Genomic DNA, 24,994 nt, shown 5'->3' on the forward strand with positions numbered 1-24,994 from the left:
GTAGCTTTGCGCCTTTCTGGACTCATGGTAGCCAGGCTGGCTCGAACTCACAGAGATCCGCCTGGCTCTGCCTCCCGAGTGCTGGGATTAAAGGCGTGCGCCACCAACGCCCGGCTCAACCTAGTTTAAATAGCAACACTCCAAAAAAAGTGCCACCTTCCAAACAAAACCACCAAACCAAACAACAAAAACTACAAATTCCTCAGAGAACCAAAAATTGTATGCTGATATTAAGTTCAGAGGATTAGACTAAGGAGATGACAGGAAGCTGAAACTGTTGTGTTTAGGGACACGTCCTCCAGCTCTAACAGTCTTAGCACAGGAAGGACCGGAGAGTGAGAAAGAAACCTGAATTAGAATTGGCCAACTGCTTCATTACTGGAATCCTTGCACCTTCATATCCCTTGGGGCCTCTGACCTGCTGGGATTGATGGTGATGAGTGCAGGTAGCTAGAGATTTCAAAAAGACTGATGAGAAAACTGAAAATGGAGGTGCTTATTTTCCCACTGGGAATTCTGAGAGGAACCTTCCCCATAGGTGTAGGATAAGAAAAGTATACACTTTAGCACAAATGAAAAATGTTCTTTGCACTTCCTCAGTTCCTGTAGTCCATGGGGCAGATGCAGATGTCACAGATGGAGGATGTGACATAAAGCAGGCCCTTCACTGATTTCCTTTGTCCTTTTTTAAGAGAGTATTTGTCTAAGAGGCCCAGACTCTCCTTGATCTCACAACCCTGCTTCAGCTTCTCTAATACTGGGATGACAGCAATATACAGTGAGTGTTTTGCTGAATGAATATGTAAATTTGTTTCAGTCAGTGGCTTCTCAATGGTTATCAAACAACTTAATTGGTTTATTAGTATACTGTTTCAAAGAAAAGGGTGATAAAACAGTGCCACAGTAATCTAACAGGTAGAGAGAAATTCAATATAAAAATGTGAAAAAAGGGCAGTTTACTTTTAGCAGTTTTTGTCCAGTTTCCAGAGCTCAAGTGCTACGGAATGAATGCAGGCATCGCCACAGGCTCTTCATCTGCAATGGCATCTTCACCATACCCCCTCCCCGCCCAGGGTACCTGTACTAAACATGAGGCAAGTACTGCTCACATGAAACCAGGATTCAGTTGTAGAAAATTCCAAGTCCTTCCTTCTGACTTACCAAAAAGAGAAAAGTACTGACGCCTCTTGGGTAGTTGGGTCACCTGCTTTAATCTGTGGCAAGGTTATGTAGAATATTGATGGCTCTGGCTGAGGAAAATGAAGGCCTTGCTCATGAAACACTAGTGAATTCTCTGACAGAAGTGCCAGAAGCTGGGACAGGACTTTGGGTGGGTGTATGAAGGCAGACTTAGTACTGTTCCAGTCAGCATGGCTTCCACAGGGAAAGCTGACATTCAGATTGATTGGGGACAAGTGCAAGGGCTCATGTACTAGTTGATTTGTTAGCTTTCTGGGGACACAGCATTTGAAATGTAGAGTAAAAGGCTGTGAAACTTCAAATCCATCAGTTTTTCTCTTCCTAAAGAGCTCTGAGGAGGAAGCAGAGCATACCTGTGGCAGGTGACGGGCAGCGCCGCCTTGTACAGCTGAGGGATTTTTCTGTTTATCAGAGGCTGCAGAGCCTCTTTAAGGCGGTGATAGTTTCTCTCCAGTTCTCTCTGATACTCCTTTTGATCTGGCCCAATTAAGCTCTTATTTTTTCTTAAGGCATCTTCACACCTAGGGGGTGAGAAAATACATGTTTAGATATTCCCCTCCTGGAAATGTGTAGTCTTTACCACAGACACACACACATTTACCGTGATGAGGACATTTCATACTTCAGCTGATGGCAAATGAGTCTTGTTTTAGGTTTGTGGTGGTGTTGTGGTTTGAGTATACTATGGCCCCACAGACTTGATGTGTTGAAGGCTTGTCCCCAGCTTATGATATTGAGAGGACTGGATCATGAGGGAGCTGACTTCATCAGTGGGTTATTAGGAGGGTGGCCTGGATGGAGAAGTAGGTCCAGTAGTGGTCCCTGGCCAGTTGCTCTCTCTCTGCTTCCTGGCTGTGATAAATACTTCCTGTACTCATTAAATACATTATTTCATTAATTTGTAGCCCAGGCTAGTCTAGAACTTGTGATTCTTCTGTCTCAGCTTCTGAGTAGGGGAAATGTGTGCCACCAGATCTGACTTTCACAGTGTTGGGGGATCAAACTTCAGGCAAGGGCTTTACCACTGAGTTGCTCCTGAGCTGTCTGCCAACTGAAGTGATGCGCCGCCCCCCCCCTCGTGCGCACGCGCACACACACACAGTTTCTAGACCAGAAACTCTTTAGAAATTCTGGTCACTCATCTGTGTACCAATAGCATTGGCACTCTTCCGCAAACCCCCATATTGATATAAAAGGTTTGGTTTAATAAACAGATCTTGATTATTATCCAATTTATTCAAATAGTTAAGAAAAAACATCTGGATCTCAACAGATAAAGAAAAGACATTTTAACAGGCTAGAGTGGTGGCACACACCTATAGTTCTAGCAGCTGAGGAGCTGAAGCAGAACATCAAGTTCAAGGCTTACATGGGCTGTCTCAACACAACAAAGCTGTATCTATATATGTGTATCAATATCTCCTTGCTTGTGAATGCAGCTCAGATGATGCTTAGAGAAATGCATAGCTTTAAATGCTTATACTATAAAGAAGAGGCCATCAAGCTTGATAACCTGATTGCAGAAACCCACGTGGTGGAAAGAGAACTGACTCCTGTAGTTTGTCTTCGGGCCTCCACAAACAGGTCCAGAGCATGTGCATGTGAGTGCACATGCACACACAAACACACATAAAATGCAATTTTAAAAATAAAAACTGTTAATATTGAAGAGTAAGCAATTTGAACAGACTAAACTAAAAATATGAGTTTATGTATTTTGGAAAAAGCATGCTATCACTTAGGTGAACACATGAAACCCAAATCTGTTGTACATTTGGTATCCCATTCAGACATTCTTCTATGTACATGTTTTGTATGTATATGCTTTGCAATAGGAGCACAGCCAGGAGTCTCCAAGTATATCCAAAATACACCAGTTGGAGGAACAAAAGCACATATATTCATATAATGGAACAAACAGAAATTAAGTAAAACAACACTTATCATCACTGAAGACAGCGTATGACAGAAACCAGTACATACTATTCATTTATATAAGGTTAAAAAATGTAAAACAGCACACCATTCAGGGATTCAGTATTTCTGATAAAACTGTAAAGACAAGAAAACAAATGAGAAAACAGAAATTTAGGACATTTCTGGAAGGAGAGGAGGATGACATCAGAGCATAGAAATAGATTATTTTAATTCAAGATTTAATGAAGATAAGTTTTAAAGACAAAACCTCGGACCAAAAGTAAGTACACACAGAAAGTACTATTTTTAGTAATTAAGAACAAACCAAAGTGTCACTCAAAATTGATCCACAGAAGATACCTTATTTATATGGGTTGTAACAAAGCAGGGAGCTGAGACTAGAGTACCTTGCATTCTTGGTATTATTAATACTGAGACATTTGGGGGTGTATACTATATTAGGAGCTAATAAAAATGTTTATTTTTTTTTTACTCAATCATTTCATGAGGTAAATTTTAATTCAACAAAAGAAAGAAGACCTATTGTGCTATAAATTACACCATATTTAAATTCAAACCGACGAAAACAATATCAAAACAGTTAAACTGATGAAATAATAGCACCATTTAAATAATGGTTTTAATTTTAATTGAAATAAAATTTAAGATTACAAGCAAACTGTGAACTATGATTGTGTGTGTGTTAGTAGAAAAACACAGCTAACAGAAAAATAAAAATGGAGTATTAACTCTAATTCTTTCTTCCCCTCTACTCCCCTACTTTCTTTTTCTTTCTTTGAAACAAGATTTCAGTCTGAAGCCCAAGTGGGGTGGATCTCACTATATAACACAGGATGACTTCAAACTCACAGCAATCCTCCTGTTTCAGGCTCCAAGTCGTAGGGCTTGTAGGCATGTGGTGTACCACATTAGCTATGTAACTTTCTCTGTAAGGTTTATACTATGAAGCATTTAAAAACTTTTTGGGGGCTGGAGAGATGGCTCAGAGGTTAAGAGCACTGGCTGCTTTTCCAGAGGTCCTGAGTTCAATTCCCAGCAACCACATGGTGGCTCACAACCATCTGTAATGAGATCTGGTGCCCTCTTCTGGCCTGCAGGCAGAACACTATACATAATAAATAAATAAATCGTAAAAAGAGAGAGAGAGAGAGAGAGAGAGAGAGAGAGAGAGAGAGAGAGAGAGAGAGAGAGAGAGAGATAGATGAGATATCAAACTCTAGAACAAAAAACAAAAAACTTTTTGGCCTTTTTTATAATCAAAGAGGAGAAATTTCTCTATCCTGACAGTACCATCTAAAGAGACCTGTTGACTACAAGAGTTCATTCCTCTGAAGTAAGTCTATTTAGGCTTAGAGTCCTGTGCATGCCTTGTTTGTGCGAGACCCTGCTTTTTATGCCAAGCACCAAAAAGAAAAAGCAAACAGAGTAAGTACACCCCAAAAGACAACTGTTTACAATTGCAGTTCTGATAAAATATCCTAAAACAATAGTAAGCAGAAAGTTATCATCTATTATTAAGTGCCAATAACCCATAGGAACTTGTACTGTGCCATGATCGCCTGGCCCAAAGACAGCAGGATTTATTTTGTTGTTTTAAACCTCCCAAATAATGAAATTAATGTTAGCAATCTGTGATTTCCATAAATATGAAATATGTACATCTGCCAGTAAGTGGCCCAGGTCTTGTTGGGAACATGTTAGGAACTATGTTTCTTGCTGTTTTCTAAGACCAATCCCATGAGGCCATCTAGTCAAATGATTACATTATAGGATACAACAAATTGAAGATCTTATAGCAAATTCAGGAAATAATAGAGTGAAAGAACAACTTACAGATGGGCAAAAATATGTGTAAAATATACATGTGACTTAGGGTTAATATCCAGGGCACATACGGAACTCAAATGTAAAAATCCAACAATGGACAAGGTATGGATACTGATCTGAGAAGACAGGCAAATGGACAACACACACACACACACACACACACACACAAATTAACAACACACTAATCATTAGAAAACTGCAAATCCAAACTACCTCATCCCATTCAGAAGAATGGCTATTAAAAAGACACCAAATAGCAAGTGCTAGTGAGAATGTGGAGAAAAGGCTGCTCTTGCACACAACTGTCAATGCACCCTCTATAGCAGACAGTGAGCAGACCTTCAAAAGCAAAAGAAAAGGGGGCTGGAGAGATGACTTAGCAGGTTAGATAGAGCACGTGCAGCTCTTGCAAGGCCCTGAGTTTGGCTAGGGCACACACATGGTGGCTCACAACCATCTGTAACTCCAATGCACAAAGCTCCCTCTTCTGGCCTCTGCAGGCACTAGAGACACATATGATATACAGGCACACAAACAGGCAAAACACTAGTACGCATAAAAAGAAGCTTAAAAAACAAAAACAAAATAGAACTACCAAATGGCACAGCAACCCACAACCAGGTATACACCCACAGGAAACAAACTCAGTATGTTAGGTAAAGAGACATTTACACCCCCACTGCCCCCTGTTCACTGGAGCAGGATTCACAATAGCCAAGAAGTGGGAACAACCTACACCAGCCATCTATGAAATGATGAATGGGGATAAAAGGGGTGGGCAGAAGAGGAGAGAGGGTAGAGGGTGAGAGAATTCAGAATGCAATGTATGAAACTGTCAAAGAACAAATTTAATTATAAAAAAGGGTGAAAAGATGGTTCATCTGAAGATGGGGGAGGAAGCTGTCCAAGCATGAAGACCTGAGCCCAACCCCCTAACACACATGTAAAAAAAATCCAAAACTACCACCACAACAATGAGAAGCCAAATTATGTAGAAATTAATCTCAGTGGTGGAAGGGTGGAGTGGAGGGAGGAGACAGGAGGATCCACGGGGCTCACTAGCCAGCCAGTCTAGTTTGCTCAGGGAGAGACTTTTTCAAAATAGAAGATGGAAAATGCTTGAGGAAGACAACCAATGTCAACTTCTGGTCTCTGTGTGCATGCATATACAAACATACAAACATGGTACATATACACAATGGAATACATTTTAGCCTTAAAATCGTCTTATCCACAATAACACATAAGAAAACAGATACTGAGCCGGGCGTTGGTGGCGCACGCCTTTAATCCCAGCACTCGGGAGGCAGAGCCAGGCGGATCTCTGTGAATTCGAGGCCAGCCTGGGCTACCAAGTGAGCTCCAGGAAAGGCGCAAAGCTACACAGAGAAACCCTGTCTCGAAAAACCAAAAAAAAAAAAAAAAAAAAAAAAAAAAAGAAAACAGATACTGTGCAAAGTGAATTAAGTCGAGCTCAGGAAGACAGGTATTGCACATGTGTAATCTAAAAATGTGATTCCCAGAGAAGTTGGGACTAGAACAGTGGTTACCAGATGTTGAGGAGAAGGATGGAGCAGAGAGAAACTGGCAAAGGATGCTCAGCTACATTAGACTGGAGTGAGACAGCATGGCGTGCTATTACAAAGTAGGGTGACCACAGACAACAGTATTATACAGTATATCCCAAAAAGTTAGAAAAGATTTTGAACATTTTCACTATTAAGAAATGGTGCCAGGCGTTGGTGGTGCACGCCTTTAATCCCAGCACTGGGGAGGCAGAGCCAGGCGGATCTCTGTGAGTTCGAGACCAGCCTGGGCTACCAAGTGAGCTCCAGGAAAGGCGCAAAGTTACACAGAGAAACCCTGTCTCGAAAAACCAAAAAAATAAGACATATATTTGCTCCCGATTTGAGTATTATGTAGTGTATTCATGGATCAAAACATCATATCAATGTATCAGTTAAAAATAAATTTAAGTAGCTGGGCACTGGTGGTGTATGCCTTTAATCCCAGCACTTGGGAAGCAGAGGCAGGCGGATCTCAGTGAGTTTGAGGCCAGTCTGGTCTACAGAGTGAGTTCCAGGATAGCCAGGACTGTTACATAGAGAAACCCTATCTTGAAATAAATAAATAAACAAACAAATAAATAATTTAAGTTTAAAAATCACAAAGTTTCATATAACTGATTGATGGTTTTGGTTTTGTGACAGTGTCTGACTCAGTCCAGTCTGGCCTCAAACTTCATGGATAAAGGATGTCCCTGAACTTCTGATCCTCCTGTGTTCTCACGTGCTGAGATTACAGGTGTGTGCTAACAGTCTTATGCAGTCCTGGAGATCAAACCTAATAGGACTCCATGCATGCTCCACAAACACTCTACCAGCTCAGCTGTGTCCCCCAGACCCCGGTTGAAGCTTTTTAGGTTTTTATTCTGGGTGTCTGTAAAACTCAGCTGGAAGGAACTGAGGGTTTTGTAAAGCTAATGCAATGAAAAGGAAAGTGGCAGCACAACCCCACTTACTGATGATAAACCAATGTCCAATAAAGTTATTTATAACTTAATAAACACATTCAGTGTATGATTTGACAAGATAAACCGTGTTAGGAAGTACAGGACTGAGCTCTGTGCTTTGTTAGCTGGAACTCAGTCACTCCATCATTGCTTAATGGTCCAGTGGCTCTCTGAGAAACTTTCAGAAGTGCGGGGGACTCAATCCAGTGCCTTGAATGTGCTGGGCAAGTGCTCTACCACTGGGCTGCAGCTACAGCCACGACATGATATTCTGAGGTGGTTCTCAGACCCTACCCCAGGGTTCTATGGTTTCAGCATCACTGGATCACTGACCATCCTTACACAGGCCCTACCCCAGGATTTCCATGGTTTCAGCATCACTGGATCACTGACCATCCTTACACAGACCCTACCCCAGGATTTCTATGGTTTCAGCATCACTGGATCACTGACCATCCTTACACAGGCCCTACCCTATGGTTTCTATGGTTTCAGCATCATTGGATCACTGACCATCCTTACACAGACCCTACCCCAGGATTTCTATGGTTTCAGCATCACTGGATCACTGACCATCCTTACACAGGAACTGAAGTTGGCTCATGATTTTTCCTGGTTTGGTATCTTCTTTTACTTTTACTTTTTTTAAATCTAAAACCTAGAATTAATTCTTCAAGGTCCACATAGAATGTGTGGAATCTTTCCTGATACTGTCAAGTTACATTAATCATTCTCTCTTTTGTGATCATACTGTTAGTAAATAAAAATTAGGAATTAAGTAGTGAATTGATACTTTTCCCTATTGTTACAAATTCTAATATTTATTGAATATCTATTATGTGCCAAATATTAGTCAAGCAATACTCTGAAGCCGATTTTGTGCTGGGCAAGTTAGGACTATATACACGAAGACTGCTGTCCTTAGATGGCCTCATTACAGAGCACGCTCTTGGCTGGCCTCTGGGAATCTGCATTTGGGGAGGGGCTCACTATGCTCCTATCTGCCTTCCTCCTGCCAGTTTGGTGCTTCTGTCTGCCCTCCCCAGAGTCCCCCACACTCTGTTAGGTTTACTGCTGGAGGACTCATCACAGCCCGTGTCTGGCTGGCAGAGGGTCCTCTGAGCTCCAGCTCATGCGCTCTTCCCCTCGGTGACACCACCTTTGTATCTTTTCTGTGCAACAAGTCACAGTGACCAGAACAAACCTGCTGAGTCCTGGGAGTCTTCCTAATCATTCACTGAATGGGGGTATGCTTGAGACCCTGGACACCCATGCGTTACTTAACCCAGTTTATAAACCTCTCTATGAGAGGGAAATTACATTATCTTCCATTTGTTAGGAAACTGAAGAATAAAAGACTAAGTGACCCGAACAAGGACATACATACACTGATAGAGTTAGGATTTCAACATCTTTTGCTTCCAGTTTCTTGAGAGAGGGAAACTGGTGCTACCTACTGAAGTATAATACTGATTTTTTTTTGGGCATAACCAGCAGCTTTCAAGTTAAAAGAGTTGAGTATAGAAGGGTGCAGGTATATACTAGTAAAGAACAGTAAGACACACAGATTGCTTTTCATGATGAACCAATTCCTAGTTTCTCTTTTCAACAGTTACTTGTGGCTCTTATCTTAAATGAGGGCATTGGCCACTCTTAATTTGAAGTTCTTTATGCAAGAAGGCTCAGTTACCTTTTGGTAAAATCCTTGAAGCAAAGGCGTAGTTTGTTGTGATGTCTGAAGAGCTTTGGGTCACCAGGTATTTCAGATAGGAAGACCTGGGCAACCTCCAGAGGTCCCTGAAAAATAAAAGGAACAAAGAAGTGTTTTGGTTTTTTTTTTTTTTTTTTTTGGTTTTATGAGACAGGGTTTCTCTGTGTAGCCTTGTGCTTTCCTGGATCTTGCTCTGTAGACCAGGCTGGCCTCAAACTCACAAAGATCCGCCTGCCTCTGTCTCCCGAGTGCTGGGATTAAAGGCGTGCATCACCACCACCCAGCCAATGAAGTGTTTTTATTCTTTAGAGTCATGGAATTTACCTGTAGGACCCACTGACGGGGATGAATTTAGCATGTCTGTTATGACTCCTCAGGGACTGAGACCACTTCAGATTTTCCTAAAGTCACATCTACATTCTTTCCTCCTACAATCAGATTAGTTTCTTTCTTTTTTAAATTTTACTATTTTATGTGTATGGGTATTTTGCCTGCATGTATGTGTATGTATTATGTATATGTAGGACCCACTGAGACCAGAAGAAGGCACTGGATGCCCTGGAAAAAGAGACAGCTATGAGCTGCCATGTGGGTACTGGGAATTGAACTTGGGACCTCTGGAAGAGCAGCAAGTGCTCTTAACCACTGAGCCATCTCACCAGCCCTAGATTCATTTCTTACTGGTTCATCCTTCAAAGAAATAAGTAGGGATGGAGAGATGGCTCAGCGGTTAAGAGCACTGACTGCTCCTTCAGAGGTCCTGAGTTCAATTCCCAGCAACCACATGGTGGCTCACAACCATCTGTAATGAGATCTGGTGCCCTCTTCTGGCCTGCAGACATACATGCAGGCAGAACACTGTATACATAATAAATGAATCTTAAAAAAAAAAAGAAAGAAAGAAAGAAGTAAGCCTTTCAGGATGGACTACTGACTTCATCAATGCACTTTGCCTTGTATTTTTGTTTTTAATTATTCTGGATGCATAAATTTCAATGTATCTCCCAATCCACTGGTTATTACAGTTGATTTTACAAAAACAACTTTCTTCAGCATTGCAAAGGTTATTCCTGATGCAGTAAATTAAACAAGATGATCTTTTTTTGTCTTTTAAATCATTTGAAGGGGAAAAGCAAACATCATTTATAGGTTAGGGGCACAAAGGTCTAATTCAGTTCTACACCAGAGCATTTCTCAGCATTGCTCTTTAATCCAAAGAGTATTTGAGACACATGCAAAACTTGATGAACACTTTTCTTGATGTTCTTAACTGGGGATATTCTTGAAGACTGGGGCCAAGCCTAAAATCATGAGCAAGACTATCTGAGCCAACCAACTATAGGGACATCACAATGGCTTCCAACATGCATGACCACATTATTTATTCTATAGAAGTCATTGTGCAGAAGACCTGGACAAGAATCACTATCAAGAATCTTAAGAGAGCAGAGGTTCACATGTATTCAACACAGCTCTGGAATGAGTATTTTTTGAATCGTGTATACTTTTTTAAGGGAAGAAATTGTTTTGTTTTATGAGACAGGGTCTCATGATGTAGCCAGGCCTGGAACTTGCTCTGGAGACCAGGCTAGCCTGATTCACAGAGATCTGCCTGCCTCAGCCTCTCCAGTGTGGGATTAAAAGCGTGTGCCACCACAACTGTCTAGCAAAGGCTATTTTAAGTGATCAAATCCCTATAGTATAATAAATATAAGCCTAGGCAGTGGAAAAGGGAGGAAAGAAAATCATGACGAAGATGCTATTAAACTTCCATTTCTCAATTTATCTCCATTTATATTTCAGTACCTTGTGATTAATCCACTTGATCTGCATGATTCTGTCATTCTGTAAACATTACAATATTACTCCAAGTCCAATTTGTAAGTTAAATTGCACACATCCAGCAAAAAGCACCAACCTGGTTCACAGTTGTGCCTACAGACCCCTGGAGGACCATCTGAAGCATTTTGGGGTCTGCTGGGTCCTGATGTGTTGCAAATGCCAATTCCTGCGTCTTCTTCTGCATGTCTTCGATAGCAACTTCAATAGGTGTTAAGATTATCTGAGGAAAGCAGTAGCAATTAGGTCAGTGTACTGACTGAAACTACCTAATGAGCTTTAAATCATAAAGTCAGGAGAAATGGGGACCGATAAGCTTTCATATAACAAAATTCTAAACCTCAATCCCTAAGTTAATAAAAACAACACCAACAAAAAAAAAAATTCTAAAACAAACAAACAAAAAACAACCCATAAACTGATGTTGAATTAGGGACTTAGAAGACAGCCAAAAATGAAGGCATAACACTGTAAAAATCCTAGTATGCCAAGTGGGTGGGATGTATTTTCTGCTAAAACCACATGCCGATTCATGGCATGAATATACTTGCTTCATGAATTCTTTTTCCTAAGTTGTGGACTTACCTCTTCTTTGTGAGTGACATTGACCCTCGTCTTAATGTAAGGAAAGGCGTGAGACGTTGTCAGAATGGTCTTCCGTTTGAACTGTTCATGAAGTTCCCCGTGGGCACGGCCATCTAAAGTGAAGGGTGTACAGTACATGAAACGGCGGAGATTGTAATTCTTGTCAAAGTAAGTGATTCTGTCCTTCATCTCATAGGTGTCGAAGAATGGCTCCACATAGGTAATCTGAATGTATGCCTGGAAAAGGGAAAAGGTCCTTATTCGTGGACAGTAATCTGTCACCTAGTATTTGTCAAGCAAAACAACGTGGAGACCTTCAGAGACGCTACTACACATCATTACAGTGTATCAACCTACCTTGTTAGGATCTAGTTTACACTTGTCTACAGGATTAGAGTCCTTGATTACTTCAACCACATCCTCTCCAAATCTTTCTCCATAAAATCCCTGTAATGAAGAGAAGGCAATCTTTTACATGAATTTCCTAGGATTAGGAAACCAGAGTAGGCCTGGAGGGAGTCTCCTCAGCAAGACTTGGGGATTTGGCAAGTTTTGTTCTATGTCATGTCCATCCATACAATTAAATAACAGCCCAAAAAATATATAACTTTCTCCAATAAAACCTCAAGTTTTTACAAGGGGTCCTCAAGAGAACTGCAGTTTGGGCAATGGCCATAGCTCTTCAGAAGGAAAAACTAGGTCATTAAATCTAGCCACTCAGGAGGATCTCCATGCGTTATCCCCACACCTCCTACAAGGGCTTTATATGACAAAGTTTGGGAAATGCAGTCTCAGTATTTCTCAAGACTTACCTAATTCATAAAAAGTAAAAAATCAGAGTTTGAGCCAGTTTATGAAACCCAAGCCCAGTAACATGAGCTGTAAGGATTAATACCAGCTGAGAATAAAAACAAGCCTAGAGCCCTGCTTCCCAAGCTGTTCTGTGCACACAAGTCTCTTGGGGATCCTGTCAAAATTTAGATTTTGATTTGGAAAGTCTGGGGATTCTACATTTGAAGCGCTCTCCTAGGTGACACTAATGCAACCGAGTCACGAGCCACACTTGAGCAGTAAAGAAGGTTCAGAAGAGCAACTGGAAAAAGGAAAGATGTGTTAACACAGTCAGTACAAAACAGCCATCTAGGAGAGGCAGGGGGCTCAAGAAGGGATTCTACCAGGTGTTCCCAGGTGTGACTGCAGCGGCTAATCTCTGAAGATGTCTCACTGGACGGTAAGGCAGCAGAGATGACACTCCAGTCAGCTCTCTCCTGGGCCTCTGCTTCCTGTCTCATTACACACTGCTACTTAATGTCTTGTCTCTCTCTCAAGTGTAGACAAATTGGAGTATTTCCGAAGGATAATGGAGCTTAGAAAATGTGTGAAAATAAAGCCTCAAAAGTATAGCTAATAATATTTTCTGTTGTCCTAAAAGAATTGCAGGATTTGGAAGGGTGTTGTTACACCTCTCAAACATTCCTATATACCACAGAGGACATCTATCTGGCTTACTTAATAATGAAAACTGTCTGTGAAAGTCTATTCACTTTAGAAACATCAGAGGACATTTGTGAACCAGCACAGCATTCACCTCCAGTCTGTGAGAAATCTCTGCGAGTTTGGTTATTGCAGGCTCCTTGTACACAAACTCCTGTTCATCCAAATCCCCGAACCTGGTTCCATAAAAACCAACACGGAAATAGGTGCCAAACATCCGCTTACCATCCTAGGTTTAGGAAAATGAGAAAATTTAATATGAAGACATTTTGCTTTTGAAATTATGCTTAGATTGCTATATTGTAAAATTTCCAAAACACTGCAAAAAGTTAATTCAAATTTATGTTTATTTTTCAAATGAGGATAAAAATAAAGAAAATGATTTCATTATTTCTAACAATGATTATGCTTTTTTTTTTTTTAAAAAAACCAAATGAAACAAAATGGTCTTAGTTTTTAAGTCCACACAGTTGGGCTATATTAACTTATTTTCCTTATTGAAACAAACAGTCTTAATATAAAAGTAAGTCAAGTTAATTTGAACACAGCACTAATATATTTTCAAGTCAATACTATCCTCATAGTCTCTTTGAGTATATTAAAAAGAAGTTAAGAGTCAAGGATAGCATTTGGCATAGAGCACAAAATCAGTAAAGTGTCAAGATCCTTCAGAAGTAAAAATGTAAAATTAAATAATTAGTATCATTCTGCTGATAAAACTATCTGTGTGTGGAAGAGTAAAAATGGAATAGAAAGGAAAAGAACTGAGTGCAAGGTAATAATAAAATTTTGAGATGAGCTGCTATTTAAAGACCACCAAAAGCACTCTCACTAAATTCCCAATTCTTGATCTCTGTAAAATAAGAATTACTACCCTGCTTCCATTTCATTGGTCTCTTCAGTGATATACCCTGTATGACATCTCAGAAACACACAATTACTCTGATGGGACCTAACATTAACCACACACTGCCAGCAGGTCCAAGGACAGAAAGCCACACTAATTTTCTCTCACATGAACTCAGTGGGAACCAATTCTTTGAATAAAGGTAACATCTGGACATTTCCCATGCAATCTTTTGAGAATGCAGTCCCAAAGCTGTTTCAGAAAGATTTTGAACAGCAACTCCTCTATATAAACCACATGAAATATTCTGTACCGCTGAATTCTCTTTAAGCCTAAATTGTTTTATATTTATTTTTTTCTATATAGGAAAGACTAGATGGTATATACATTTAAAAAATGAACAGCAAATATTATAAATAATTAAGCAAAATGAGAAACTTTGATCCTAGTTTGCCAGTCTTATAATACTGAAGCAAGGAAAAGTATAATAGCCCCATAGTCTTGGCTATGATATGAAAAGTCACTTTGGAGCTAAAGAAATAAAATTTCTAACAAAAACATTTCAATTACTTCATTTGAGATTTAACATAAATATTAATTTATTCTTACAGTAAATGAACTCTCTGGATGAATTAAATAAATTACACGAAAATTTGTATTAGAACCCCAGGAGGCCAGTAATATACTTTGACACAATCAAGGCAAAAAGGCATTGCATAAACAAAATATCTAAGATAACTATTTACAAATCATTGATTAATTTTCAAGCCATGTCTCATACATGAATAATTATCATTTCTTCAAACCAAAAATACTAGAATATTCTATTCTAGCTGTAGAGCTGGAGGTTTCCGGTTTAAAATGTTATTCTACATCTTTAATATTATTTAAAGCCAGTAATTAGATCTTGCTTCCCTTAGCTAAATTTTCTAATTCTCAATCTTTGTATAATAGGAATTACTATCTTGCTTCCATGTTATTGGTCTTTCTAGTGTGTGTCCTCCCAAACAGACACAATACTGTGATGTGACCTGATGGTGAAGGGACCCGTAAGTTCCCTGCCTCACTAACTGGACTTTGGATCCGACTAAAATTTAACTACCTCTTTTAACATACTTTTCATACTGATATTATTATTTAGCTATTATTCATCTTCACAAACAGAATAAAAAATAAGGTTTTCTCCTCAAAAAAATATGAAATCAAATAATTATAATATAAATCAGTATAAACTATAGTAGTATCAAGAGTCAAAGATTAATCTTGTTGGAGCGAAATCACAGTTAAGGCTCTAGCCATCCACAAGGCTTTAAAAAAAAAAAAAAGACCAAGTAAACAGAGGAAAAAAGGGGACATTCCAGTAGACAGAGGAGAAAAACAGGGCAAATCCTGTCCCACAACAGAATGTATGTGAAGGAAACCATCCAAGCATCCTCTGGAGTACAGGATGCCTAAGGTGTGTCAGGCATTATGACACAAATTTGCCAAATTCGACACAGGAGAGGGACGTCTCATCAAGCAGGTGATAACTGAGGAAAGAGGTGCAAAGCTTGTCATACAGACTTCTTGGGGGAAAATCGATTCCAGCCAGAGGAAAAGTGTGCAAAGGCTCTGAGGCAAGAGCCTATCTGGTGTATTTGAGCAAGAGGATGGAGAACAGTGTGGGTGGACCAGAGGAAATCAACTGAAGAACAGAAGAAAACAGCATCAGAGAAATAACAAGGAATTCCTGGACTGTGTGCATGCGTGCGCTCGTGGATGTGAGTGTGTGTGTGGTGTAGAGGGTGAGGCTAGATAAAGGGAAAGGCCAATAATCTGAGCAACCATATTACAATTTAGAACTCCCTATCACTGAGCTGCTGGACTGTATCCAGTTTATCAAAGCATAATCACATAGCTTCACTTCCAGTAAGACATTCAACTTAATTTTTTTTTTCAGTTTTGATACTTGTTTTTTTTTTGAATTACTTTCCTATAATTTAACATTACTTCCTTTTACTGTTCAGAATTCATTCTGAATTTCACATCACTCCCCCAACTATACATGGCATATTCTTCCTAAGCAGTTTTACTTATGGCTTTCTTAACTCTGTGGGTGATGAAACTATAAACCAGCAGAGAAAATCACCTCCCATGTCAAATCTATTTTCCATCTGTTCTAGCTTTGTTTTCTTTAGGAAGGAGAAACCTGTCGGGCTAGTGGCATACTTCCACAATGACACCAATTCTGTGACTGCTCATCTTCATTCGGCTGTTTCCACTATGCTAGTTGGTTTCCACACAGGCACAGTCATGCCTTATACAGCGGTCATCTTTCCCTTCTGCTAGGTCTGTTCTTCTTAAAGACCATTTATCAGGTTCTTCTAGCCACGATTTCCGTTTGGGAACATAATACATGGAACATTTTATTAACCTAATTGTTTTGAGAGGGCCGGGGAGGGACACATAGGAATTGATCCCAGGGCCTTTCACGCTTTAGGCAAGTACTCTATCAAAGAAATGATATCTCAACCCTTTTTTCCTTTCTGTTTTCTATCATGAGACAAGGCCTTGCTGCGGTTTCCAGGCTAGCTTCAAACATGCAATCCTCTTGCGTGCTTCTCTGGAATAGCTGGGATTATAGGCCTGTGACATCGCACCTGGCCTATTAACCTAACTATTTATTTATTATTTATTTATTTATTTATTTATTTTTTATTTATTTATTTATTTATTTATTTTGGTTTTTCGAGACAGGGTTTCTTTGCGTAGCTTTGTGCCTTTCCTGGAGCTCACTCTGTAGCCCAGGCTGGCCTCGAACTCACAGAGATCCGCCCGGCTCTGCCTCCTGAGTGCTGGGATTAAAGGCGTGCGCCACCACCGCCCGGCTAACCTAACTCTTACACTAAGATTTCAAGAGGAGCTGGGTGATAGCTCAGCAGCCCAGCACTTGTCTAGAATTCATTCATTATAGCAACAACAACAAAACCAACAGATTTCAAGTGACAGTTATGTTAATATCAGTGATGTAAACAAAGCAACAGTAAAAAGTGATCTCAACAGCTTTTGAGTATTTACTGTGTTATAAACACTTTATATGTATCATATTAACTTCCCTTTTATTTTATTTTTAGATTTTGTAGCCTATGCTGGCCTTGAACTCTTAGTCCTCCTGCTTCAGTCACTAGTGCTGAAATTACAGGCACACAACAAACAGTATGCCCAGCCTACATGCATTACATTAATATTTAGTAATTCTGTGATTAGTACCACTATTTTTTTTCATCTTACAGATAAAACAAAGTAAAAAAAAAAAACAACCCAAACCAAAACAACAACAAAACCCCTTGCCTATGATCACACTGTGGTAAGTGATGGGGCTAGAGGATAACTCCAGTATTTTTATTTGGAATCCCAATCTGGTTCTTCTCCATAGTCCACACACAAGTACAAACACTAGGACATGAAAACCACCTGCAATGTCGCCAATTCTCTGGGGTTTTTCTTAAGAACTCTTGTGAATTTCTTTGAATAATTCAATTGATTTTTAACTTATTTTTTGTTTTGTTCTGGCTTTAAAACAGGGTTTCTTGTAGTCCAGGGTATCTGAGAACTCCCTATGTAGCTAAGACTGGCCTTGAACCCCTGGTCTTCGTGCCTCAGCCTCCTGAGTCCTGGGATTATAAACATTTCTGCTGAGTAATTCACTATAGAATTACCTCCACTTCTCTGTTTGTTTTATCTTCCTTCATGTTACAGTGCCATCCTCTACAATAACTGCTTTTGCATTTTGCAGATCTTTCTTGTACAATCCAATGTAAAGATCAGTGGTCATTTAACAGACATACTCTTCTCAGATACAGCCTAGCTATGTATAGCTCTATAGTCTTATCAGAGGTTCAATTCTGATCATTACATATCCCCCCAAAGATGTCATATCTAATATCATCTACAGTTTGCTGACCCAAGCCAGCAGAGAAGCAAAACAAAGTCGTACAGCATGGTCTTACTAAATCCACTTAACGTCTACTACCAGGGAGGCACCAACTCCACAGAGCACTGCCTCTCAGCTGTTGCTCTTCCCACTCACTGCCCCCTCAGCCAGCACAGCTCATGGGTCCTGAGGTGAAGACCCATGCGTGCTTTATACCTATATTTCTTCTCCTCTTGTAAAGTATCACAAATTCTCCACTCAACTACCTAAAAGCACCTTTATGTTCCATCCTAAAACAAAATAAAACAAAATTAAAAAAAAAATCTCCTTCAGTGTTCATTCTTCCCCTCATTTTAACCAGCTATTCTAGTTTTGCATTCATCTTATTTACTTGGACGAATTACAATATTTAACTCCACATTAGTGTAGGAGCCAAAAGCATAGCCAGTGTTTCTGAGCACACAACAACCAAAGTATAAATACATTTATGTTCACCTAACTCAGTAATAAGTTCAGGCAATCATTTTAGATGCTTCTATGTCAAAGACTAGTGGGTCTCTCTCTCTTTGGTAATCCATCAGGGATTGTCTTTATAAAGCTAATTTGATTTTCTCTAGCAGGTGGATTCTATAAGCTACATGGAGTAAGGTATGGTAATGTCTTTTAAAGGAATAGGTTGTTATATATATATTTTTTTAAATAGAGAAAATGTCATATAACTATATTATCAATATTTGAAGAGTTGTTTTTGGAAAATGTCAGCTTCCAGTGGTAAATTTCTTCATACAGATTGATAACTATTTGGCAAATGAACAAATGCATCTTTTGAAAGAAAAAATGGATACACACAAAAGGTGAAATGGCCATCCCATATTCACACAAAAATGAAACATTAAAAAAATAATTTAAGTATACCATAGGAAATGATTTATTTCCTATTATTTCAAGAAGAACAAATGGATTTTGGGAAAAATTAAAATAAAAGCAAACAGCAGACAGATAATGAGGAGCAAAATGTGGCAGAGCAGTCAACAGTGGCAGAATTTCAAAACAGACCACTGACATGTAAATACTTTAGTAAACTGCTAAATATCATAGTTGAGGGCTCTCTCTCCTCTCCAGAAAGCTTTGCCAAGTCAAATAAATTCTACCAAATCAAGAATAAAATGTAAATTGAGGAACACTGCAGAGTCAAGAAACCTTCTACAAATAAAAATTGTCCTTACGAGGTATTAATCCAATGAGAGTTCTATGAGAACACTAAGAAATTAGCTTAGAAACAGTTTGAGAAAAAAAAAAAAATGAAATCATTGAAGCCGTCAGAGTCAAACAGGAAAATATTCACAAGATAGGAACTTACCACAATAGACAATAGTAAAAGTAGGGAGTAGGTCAGCAACCAGGGGCAAGAGAGAGAAAACAGAAAGCATTTTAATTAGGGGAATTTCAAAACATTTAAGCAGCATATGGCAGCAAACACATTTTTAAAACGCAAGCATCCACTTAAGTTTAACAAGGGATAGCAAAAAAAAAAAAAAAAAAAAAACACACGTGCAACAAATCCAGATGCTGAAGCTGAAGGTCCAGCAGAGGCGGTGACAAGAATGCAAACGAGGGACAGGTCTGTGCAACTTTTACCATGCAGGGACATGATGGGAGAATGGGAGTAAGTCACAGTCGCAGAGGGCATATCGTCCAGGGGTCGATTTAGCATCAAGCAGACTTATAAAAAACTGCTCAGAGGTTTTAATATATTCTTAATTTTATGTCTAGTTTTCAGCTAATTCTATTTCATGTTAGAATGTCCATGAGGAACTTTATCCCTCGAAAATAGCCGTGGCAAGACTCTTCATATGTCTAGATGAAGCCCCAGAAACAAGAGATCATATTTAAGCATAAATAAGGCATGCACATTTAATCTGGAGAATGGAGGCAGATGTACAAGTGCTGGCTCATATAAAGATAAGCAGAGGGTAGGTGCTTTTTCAGAACTGGAATGACATCCAGTAGTAACATCTGCCTCTACAGTTTTCTTCTGGGTCCCCAAACAAGGATTGCAGGGAACCAAATAGAGCAGCCTAGCCTATTCAGCCAATGTAGTCTAATGACAAGATGAGAGGCAAAGCCAAAAATCTTAACAACACACATAGCCCAAAAGACTTTCTTCACTATTAGGGCATAATTTATAGAAATCTCTTCTTTACAGATGAAAAATTATTATAATCAATTCCTCATGGCAATTTCAGATAGGATTTAATTTAAATTTAACTTTTCCAAATTTAACTACTACATAAAAGCAAGCATATGTAGTCTTCATTATAAAGTAATAAACACTATCAGAATGAGGTCAAATTAAATGTTAAGTTTTCTTAATTTCTTTATCTTGTTCCCCCAACTAAATTTAAGTGACCAAAGTGAATTTATTTACTTCCTTCCTTCCTTCCTTCCTTCCTTCCTTCCTTCCTTCCTTCCTTCCTTCCTTCCTTCCTTCCTTCCTTCTCTCCCTCCCTCCCTCCCTCCCTCCCTCCCTGCCTCTCTCTCTTTCTCTCTCTCTCTGTGCATATGCGCTATATACAGGGCAAAGTGACTCATGATCAAATTAAACATCGTCTCTTCAATTCTAACATGCCTATTTTCTGCCCACATTTTAGTCATTTTAGTTATCACCAGAGCTGGCCTCCATCCTTACTGACTGGATTCCCAGTTTAACACACAAATGACTGTTCTCTGCTACAAAGACACAGAAAATGGTATGTCCCCTAACTGATGGCATCAAAGAAAATACAATGTTTTCTATTTATACCTCTGAGCAATAACATATAAATCGACCTCTGTAAATGAGAGAAACAATATGGTTAAGAAAGAAATCTGTGTGTAAGTGTTGATGAGAGAAATGCATCAAAGGATAAAAACAAACTAAAGTGATCACACAGTGGCTCATTTACCAAAGAATCTCATTAGTGTAACAGGTTTCCATGCACTGCCTAGAACCTCTAAATCAAAAAGTTCTTAAAATAACTTAGAGTAGTTTAACAAAATTTCTTTGGTTAATGAATTCAGTTGATAAGCAGACAGCAACAGAATGCCCACAGCTAGCACATGTGGGCAAAGCATGGGCATAAGGAATCTGGTCCAATCCATCCATTAGTGTCTTTAACTAACTAAGACATTACCTACCTCCCAGCCAGTACTCTGTGTAATAAAAAGTAAAAAAAGGGCAAGTCATAAAAACACTGTTCAAAAGAACAAAAAGGCCAAAGGAAGTTCAGTCACATGGTACCATACCACAGAGGATAGCAAAATAGTTTACACAGCACATATTCTTTCATTTAGGACTGACAGAAATTTTATAACATTTGTTCAAAACTCAGTATCCAAAATTTTACCTTTAAAAAGCTAAGCTTTCAAAGTGAAAGTAAAGTGGAAGGACACATTTTGGGGAAAGAGGTCCTAATCTACTGCCTCTTCTGTCTCTGCATCTAACTCAGATCTCTAACTCCCCTGAGCTTCATTTCACTGAAATGTCCAGGCTAAACAGGACATACATTGCAGTTTGGCCAAACACCAGGAACTCAATCAAATGGATGGAACCTTCTAGAAAACCACTAATAGCTCTACATGTTCCAGACTGGACACATATAATTTACATCATAGAGCTCTCAAGGCAGATGAACTTCCTCACAGCATGCGCATAATTGATTATTTAAAAATATCTGTTACCACTATGAGACCTAACTAATCTTCTTTTGCAACTTCAATATTTTCGAAGATTACAACAGAGTGCGGCCTAGCAGGAGCAGTCTAGTTTACTTTCAGAGTCTGTTAATTCATCTGTAACAGGTTGGCTATTGTGGTCAAGTTGGTAGATAGTGCAGCAGTTCTAATACTGTATCAGCTGGAGTGGGTAGTCACTTCTCCAGCACCCTGTAGAGGGCGTGAGTGGGAAGGGACTAGAACACTGCACGAGGAGGAGGCCCAACAGAAGATTTCAGTGGAGCCAAGGACTCAGTCAGAAGGTACCAACCAGTGAAGTCTGTTTCACTTTCTAAGGATGTTCAATTTGGTTTTAATTTTAGTGCTACTGTGGCCTACACAGTGAAGTAAAGTACTGAAATCACTCTATAAATTACGCAAGAACTTTTTTCAATCACTATTTTCATGTTGGAAATACACTGTGTGTAACAGTGCAAATGTAGGAGAAACAAACACAGACACAGCAGTAAAAAAGTACCAGGATTCATTAGAAGTTCATACCACTCCACAAAAAGTTAATTTATATATAAAAACTGCTTGGCAACAAAAGAACACATATTAATTTAAATATCAGATCCATAATTATAATCTACAATGTAATATAGAAAATAAAATAAGATCCTGAAACATTGCTAAATAGTAATAATTCAAAAGTTTAGGAAAAAGTCTTTGGGAAGTACTTTAGGTAAATTTACTCATTTTTTTTGTTAATGAGTCTGGGTTTAGCTATGAACCTTCTTTTAGCCCAAGTAGAATGGTCATTTCATGGGATCCCGTTAGACATGAGCACAAGGCAATGTTAAGGTTTCTAGACCCCCTACTAATAAAGCTAGGAGTGGGGACTGTTACCTGATGGACGATTTTGCTGAATGCTTCTTGAAGTTTACCATGGATTGTGGAGAGCTTCTTTGCATCTCGATTAGCTTCATGAATAGGAATGAGTACTTTGTAAACCTCATTAACTGCTTCGTACATGCCAGCCTACAGAAATAATATCTGTGAGATTGCGCTTTCTTTAAGATCAATGAAAAGTAAGACCGTTACAATTTGTAAATTTACTGTATTTTTTATTAAGATAACACCACTGAAGCTTTTTCAATAGGTCTAACTTTTAATTGTATTAAAGCTTAATAACCAATTTTATCTAATGTATCATTTCCTCTGGAAGAACTCAGGAGGGTATGTGTTTATACTCTCTACAAATGAATATTTATGTTGATATATAATTTGAACTGGGCATCCTGGTCCTGTTTAATCTATAATGACTCCACTAAGGCAAACGTGTATATGTGCATATAAACTCCTGAGAACTGCAAGAAATTCAATTATTATACTGGTCACAGATCCCCAATTCTCTTACAATGAGATAATCTGTGGCCTCTGGGAAAACCTGAATCATTTGCTTTCTGGAATTGTAACCTGGCACGGGAAGCTGCTTTCTAGCAATTCATGGACAAGTCTTTAACTCTCTCAAGGCAGCGTGAGGCTCTCGTTCTGCTGCTGCACTCTTTCTCACAGCAGAGGACCACTTAACAGAGGAGCCAGCAGCTTCCTCGGGGCTCCGCAGATCAGCAAGTGGGCTTTCTGTGCGGATGTGAGTCTCTACAAGCTCACAGGAGGATGGTGAAGCAACAATGTAGCTTCAATAGGGAAATACATTTAGCATAAGCAAAATACCCTGGGAATTACTTTAATTAAGTTAAAAATCTAAATTCAATTAAAGAGAATTCATATAAAATTTGGTGCTGGGACACTGAACACTAAGCAGTCAAATCAAAGGAAGCAGGGACTTGATCAAAGAAGCCCAAGGAGGTTAGGCTATGTTCCTTCCATACATGTCCTGCTGAGCTCCCTTGACGGCTCCAATGCTTCACATACAGATGGGAGGGAACAAAGACTGGTGTGCTATAAGCAGAGAAGGCAGGCAAGGGATGCAGGATGCTCCGATAGGCAAGAGCCAGTCCTCCAAAACCTACCCAGGAAGGACCACTCCACAAGCACAGCTCAACATATGGGGGGCAAATCTCCAATCATCTGGAAAAACGCTGTAAAGTCATGTTACTCTACCAGAACTTAAAAAGCTCAGAGAAGTTTTATTTTCTTCTTTTTTTTAATTTAAGAGTTTCAGAAAATATTTTGTAAACAAAGAAAATAACTGCTGCAGATTGACCCAGATTAACCTGGGGCAAGCCACAGATTACTAGGATAAAAGGAGCCGCAGTGACAGATCTGGAAGGACCGTTCCTAAGGGCACCTGGGCAAATGTTCTCAAAGGAAAGGCAAGGTGGCAAGGCAGAGAACACAGACACCCATGTCATTAGCGATCAGGAAACTGCGGGGACAGGAAGAACAAAGTCACCTACCATAGAGAAGGAAGCAGCTGCTTGTTCCAGTAATCCCACGAGCCCTGACTCCGTAAAGTACTTTCCAGAGCAAATGCCTTCTTCATCTGGAGATACCACATCATCTGAGACAGCAGACTCTTCTAACACGTTAGATGAAATATTCTAGGGGGAAAAATATGGAAAAGGTTTTGGCAATGAATTGCTTTCCTAGCATGAAAAATATACATGAGGAAGTAACTGACAGCTAGATTTAACTATTATCTAAGGTTAAAGAACAGAAGCTGGGTAGGGCTTAAGTAGCAGAGCCCATGCTCAGCCCCTGTGCATACCTCCACCATGGGAAAGAGAAGTCTCTACAACCATCTGTACTAAGATAACAATCAAATTACAACTGCTGCTAGGTAACTTCCCAATAACAATGTGGGGAAGGCTGTCTTCTGATCTCCACTGGTGTGCCATAGCACATCATGAGTCAACTCTTTTTTTTTTTTTTTTTTTTAAATTTGTGGGAAAGAAAATTAAGATGGCTCAGCAGTTAAGAGTACTGGCTGTTTTTCCAGAGGACCCAGGATTGAAGCCCTCATTCCAACAATTAAAAACCAAGACCTTGGGGCCAGACGGATGGCTCAGTGATTAAGAGCACTGACTTGTTTTCCAGAGGACCTGGGTTTAATTCCCAGCACCCACATGGCAGCTCACACTGTCTGTAACTCCAGTTCTAGGGTCATCCAACACCCTTACACAGACACATATACAGTCAACCACCAATGCAAATACATAAATCAAAAAACAAAACAAAACAACAACAAAAAAAAAGCAATCCATGGGCAGAGGCGCATGCCTTTAATCCCAGCACTTGGGAGGCAGAGGCAGGTGGATCTCTGAGTTTGAGGCCAGCCTGGTCTACAGAGTGAGTTCCAGAACAGTCAGGGCTACATAGAGAAACTCTTTCTGGAAAAATCAATCAATCAATCAATCAATCAATCAATCAACAACAACAAAACCAAAACAAACAAACCAAGTCCTCTTT

The 24,994-nt window shown here is 39.4% G+C and overlaps 1 protein-coding gene across 10 annotated transcripts in view; it reads right to left on the minus strand.

Annotated features, from left to right (window-relative positions):
• Dock7 (dedicator of cytokinesis 7) overlaps positions 1-24,994 on the minus strand; it is a 195,938-nt gene that overhangs the window by 2,067 nt on the left and 168,877 nt on the right. For 5 of the 10 annotated variants that reach the window (XM_028870266.2, XM_028870263.2, XM_028870265.2 and 2 more), the window contains 9 exons: positions 23,983-24,126; positions 22,469-22,600; positions 21,044-21,058; positions 13,201-13,326; positions 11,970-12,059; positions 11,613-11,849; positions 11,107-11,250; positions 9,168-9,274; positions 1,554-1,721 (listed from right to left, as the gene is read on the minus strand). In XM_028870266.2, coding sequence (XP_028726099.1) covers positions 1,554-1,721; positions 9,168-9,274; positions 11,107-11,250; positions 11,613-11,849; positions 11,970-12,059; positions 13,201-13,326; positions 21,044-21,058; positions 22,469-22,600; positions 23,983-24,126 — 1,163 coding nt within the window. Of the gene's footprint in view, positions 1-1,553; positions 1,722-9,167; positions 9,275-11,106; positions 11,251-11,612; positions 11,850-11,969; positions 12,060-13,200; positions 13,336-18,799; positions 19,222-21,043; positions 21,059-22,468; positions 22,601-23,982; positions 24,127-24,994 lie in introns of those variants that run through there. The other 5 variants (XM_028870268.1, XM_028870264.1, XM_028870261.2 and 2 more) reach the window with 3 other exon arrangements.

The sequence above is a fragment of the Peromyscus leucopus genome, chromosome 2, assembly GCF_004664715.2.
Source record: "Peromyscus leucopus breed LL Stock chromosome 2, UCI_PerLeu_2.1, whole genome shotgun sequence".
Classification (NCBI taxonomy): Eukaryota; Metazoa; Chordata; class Mammalia; order Rodentia; family Cricetidae; genus Peromyscus; species Peromyscus leucopus.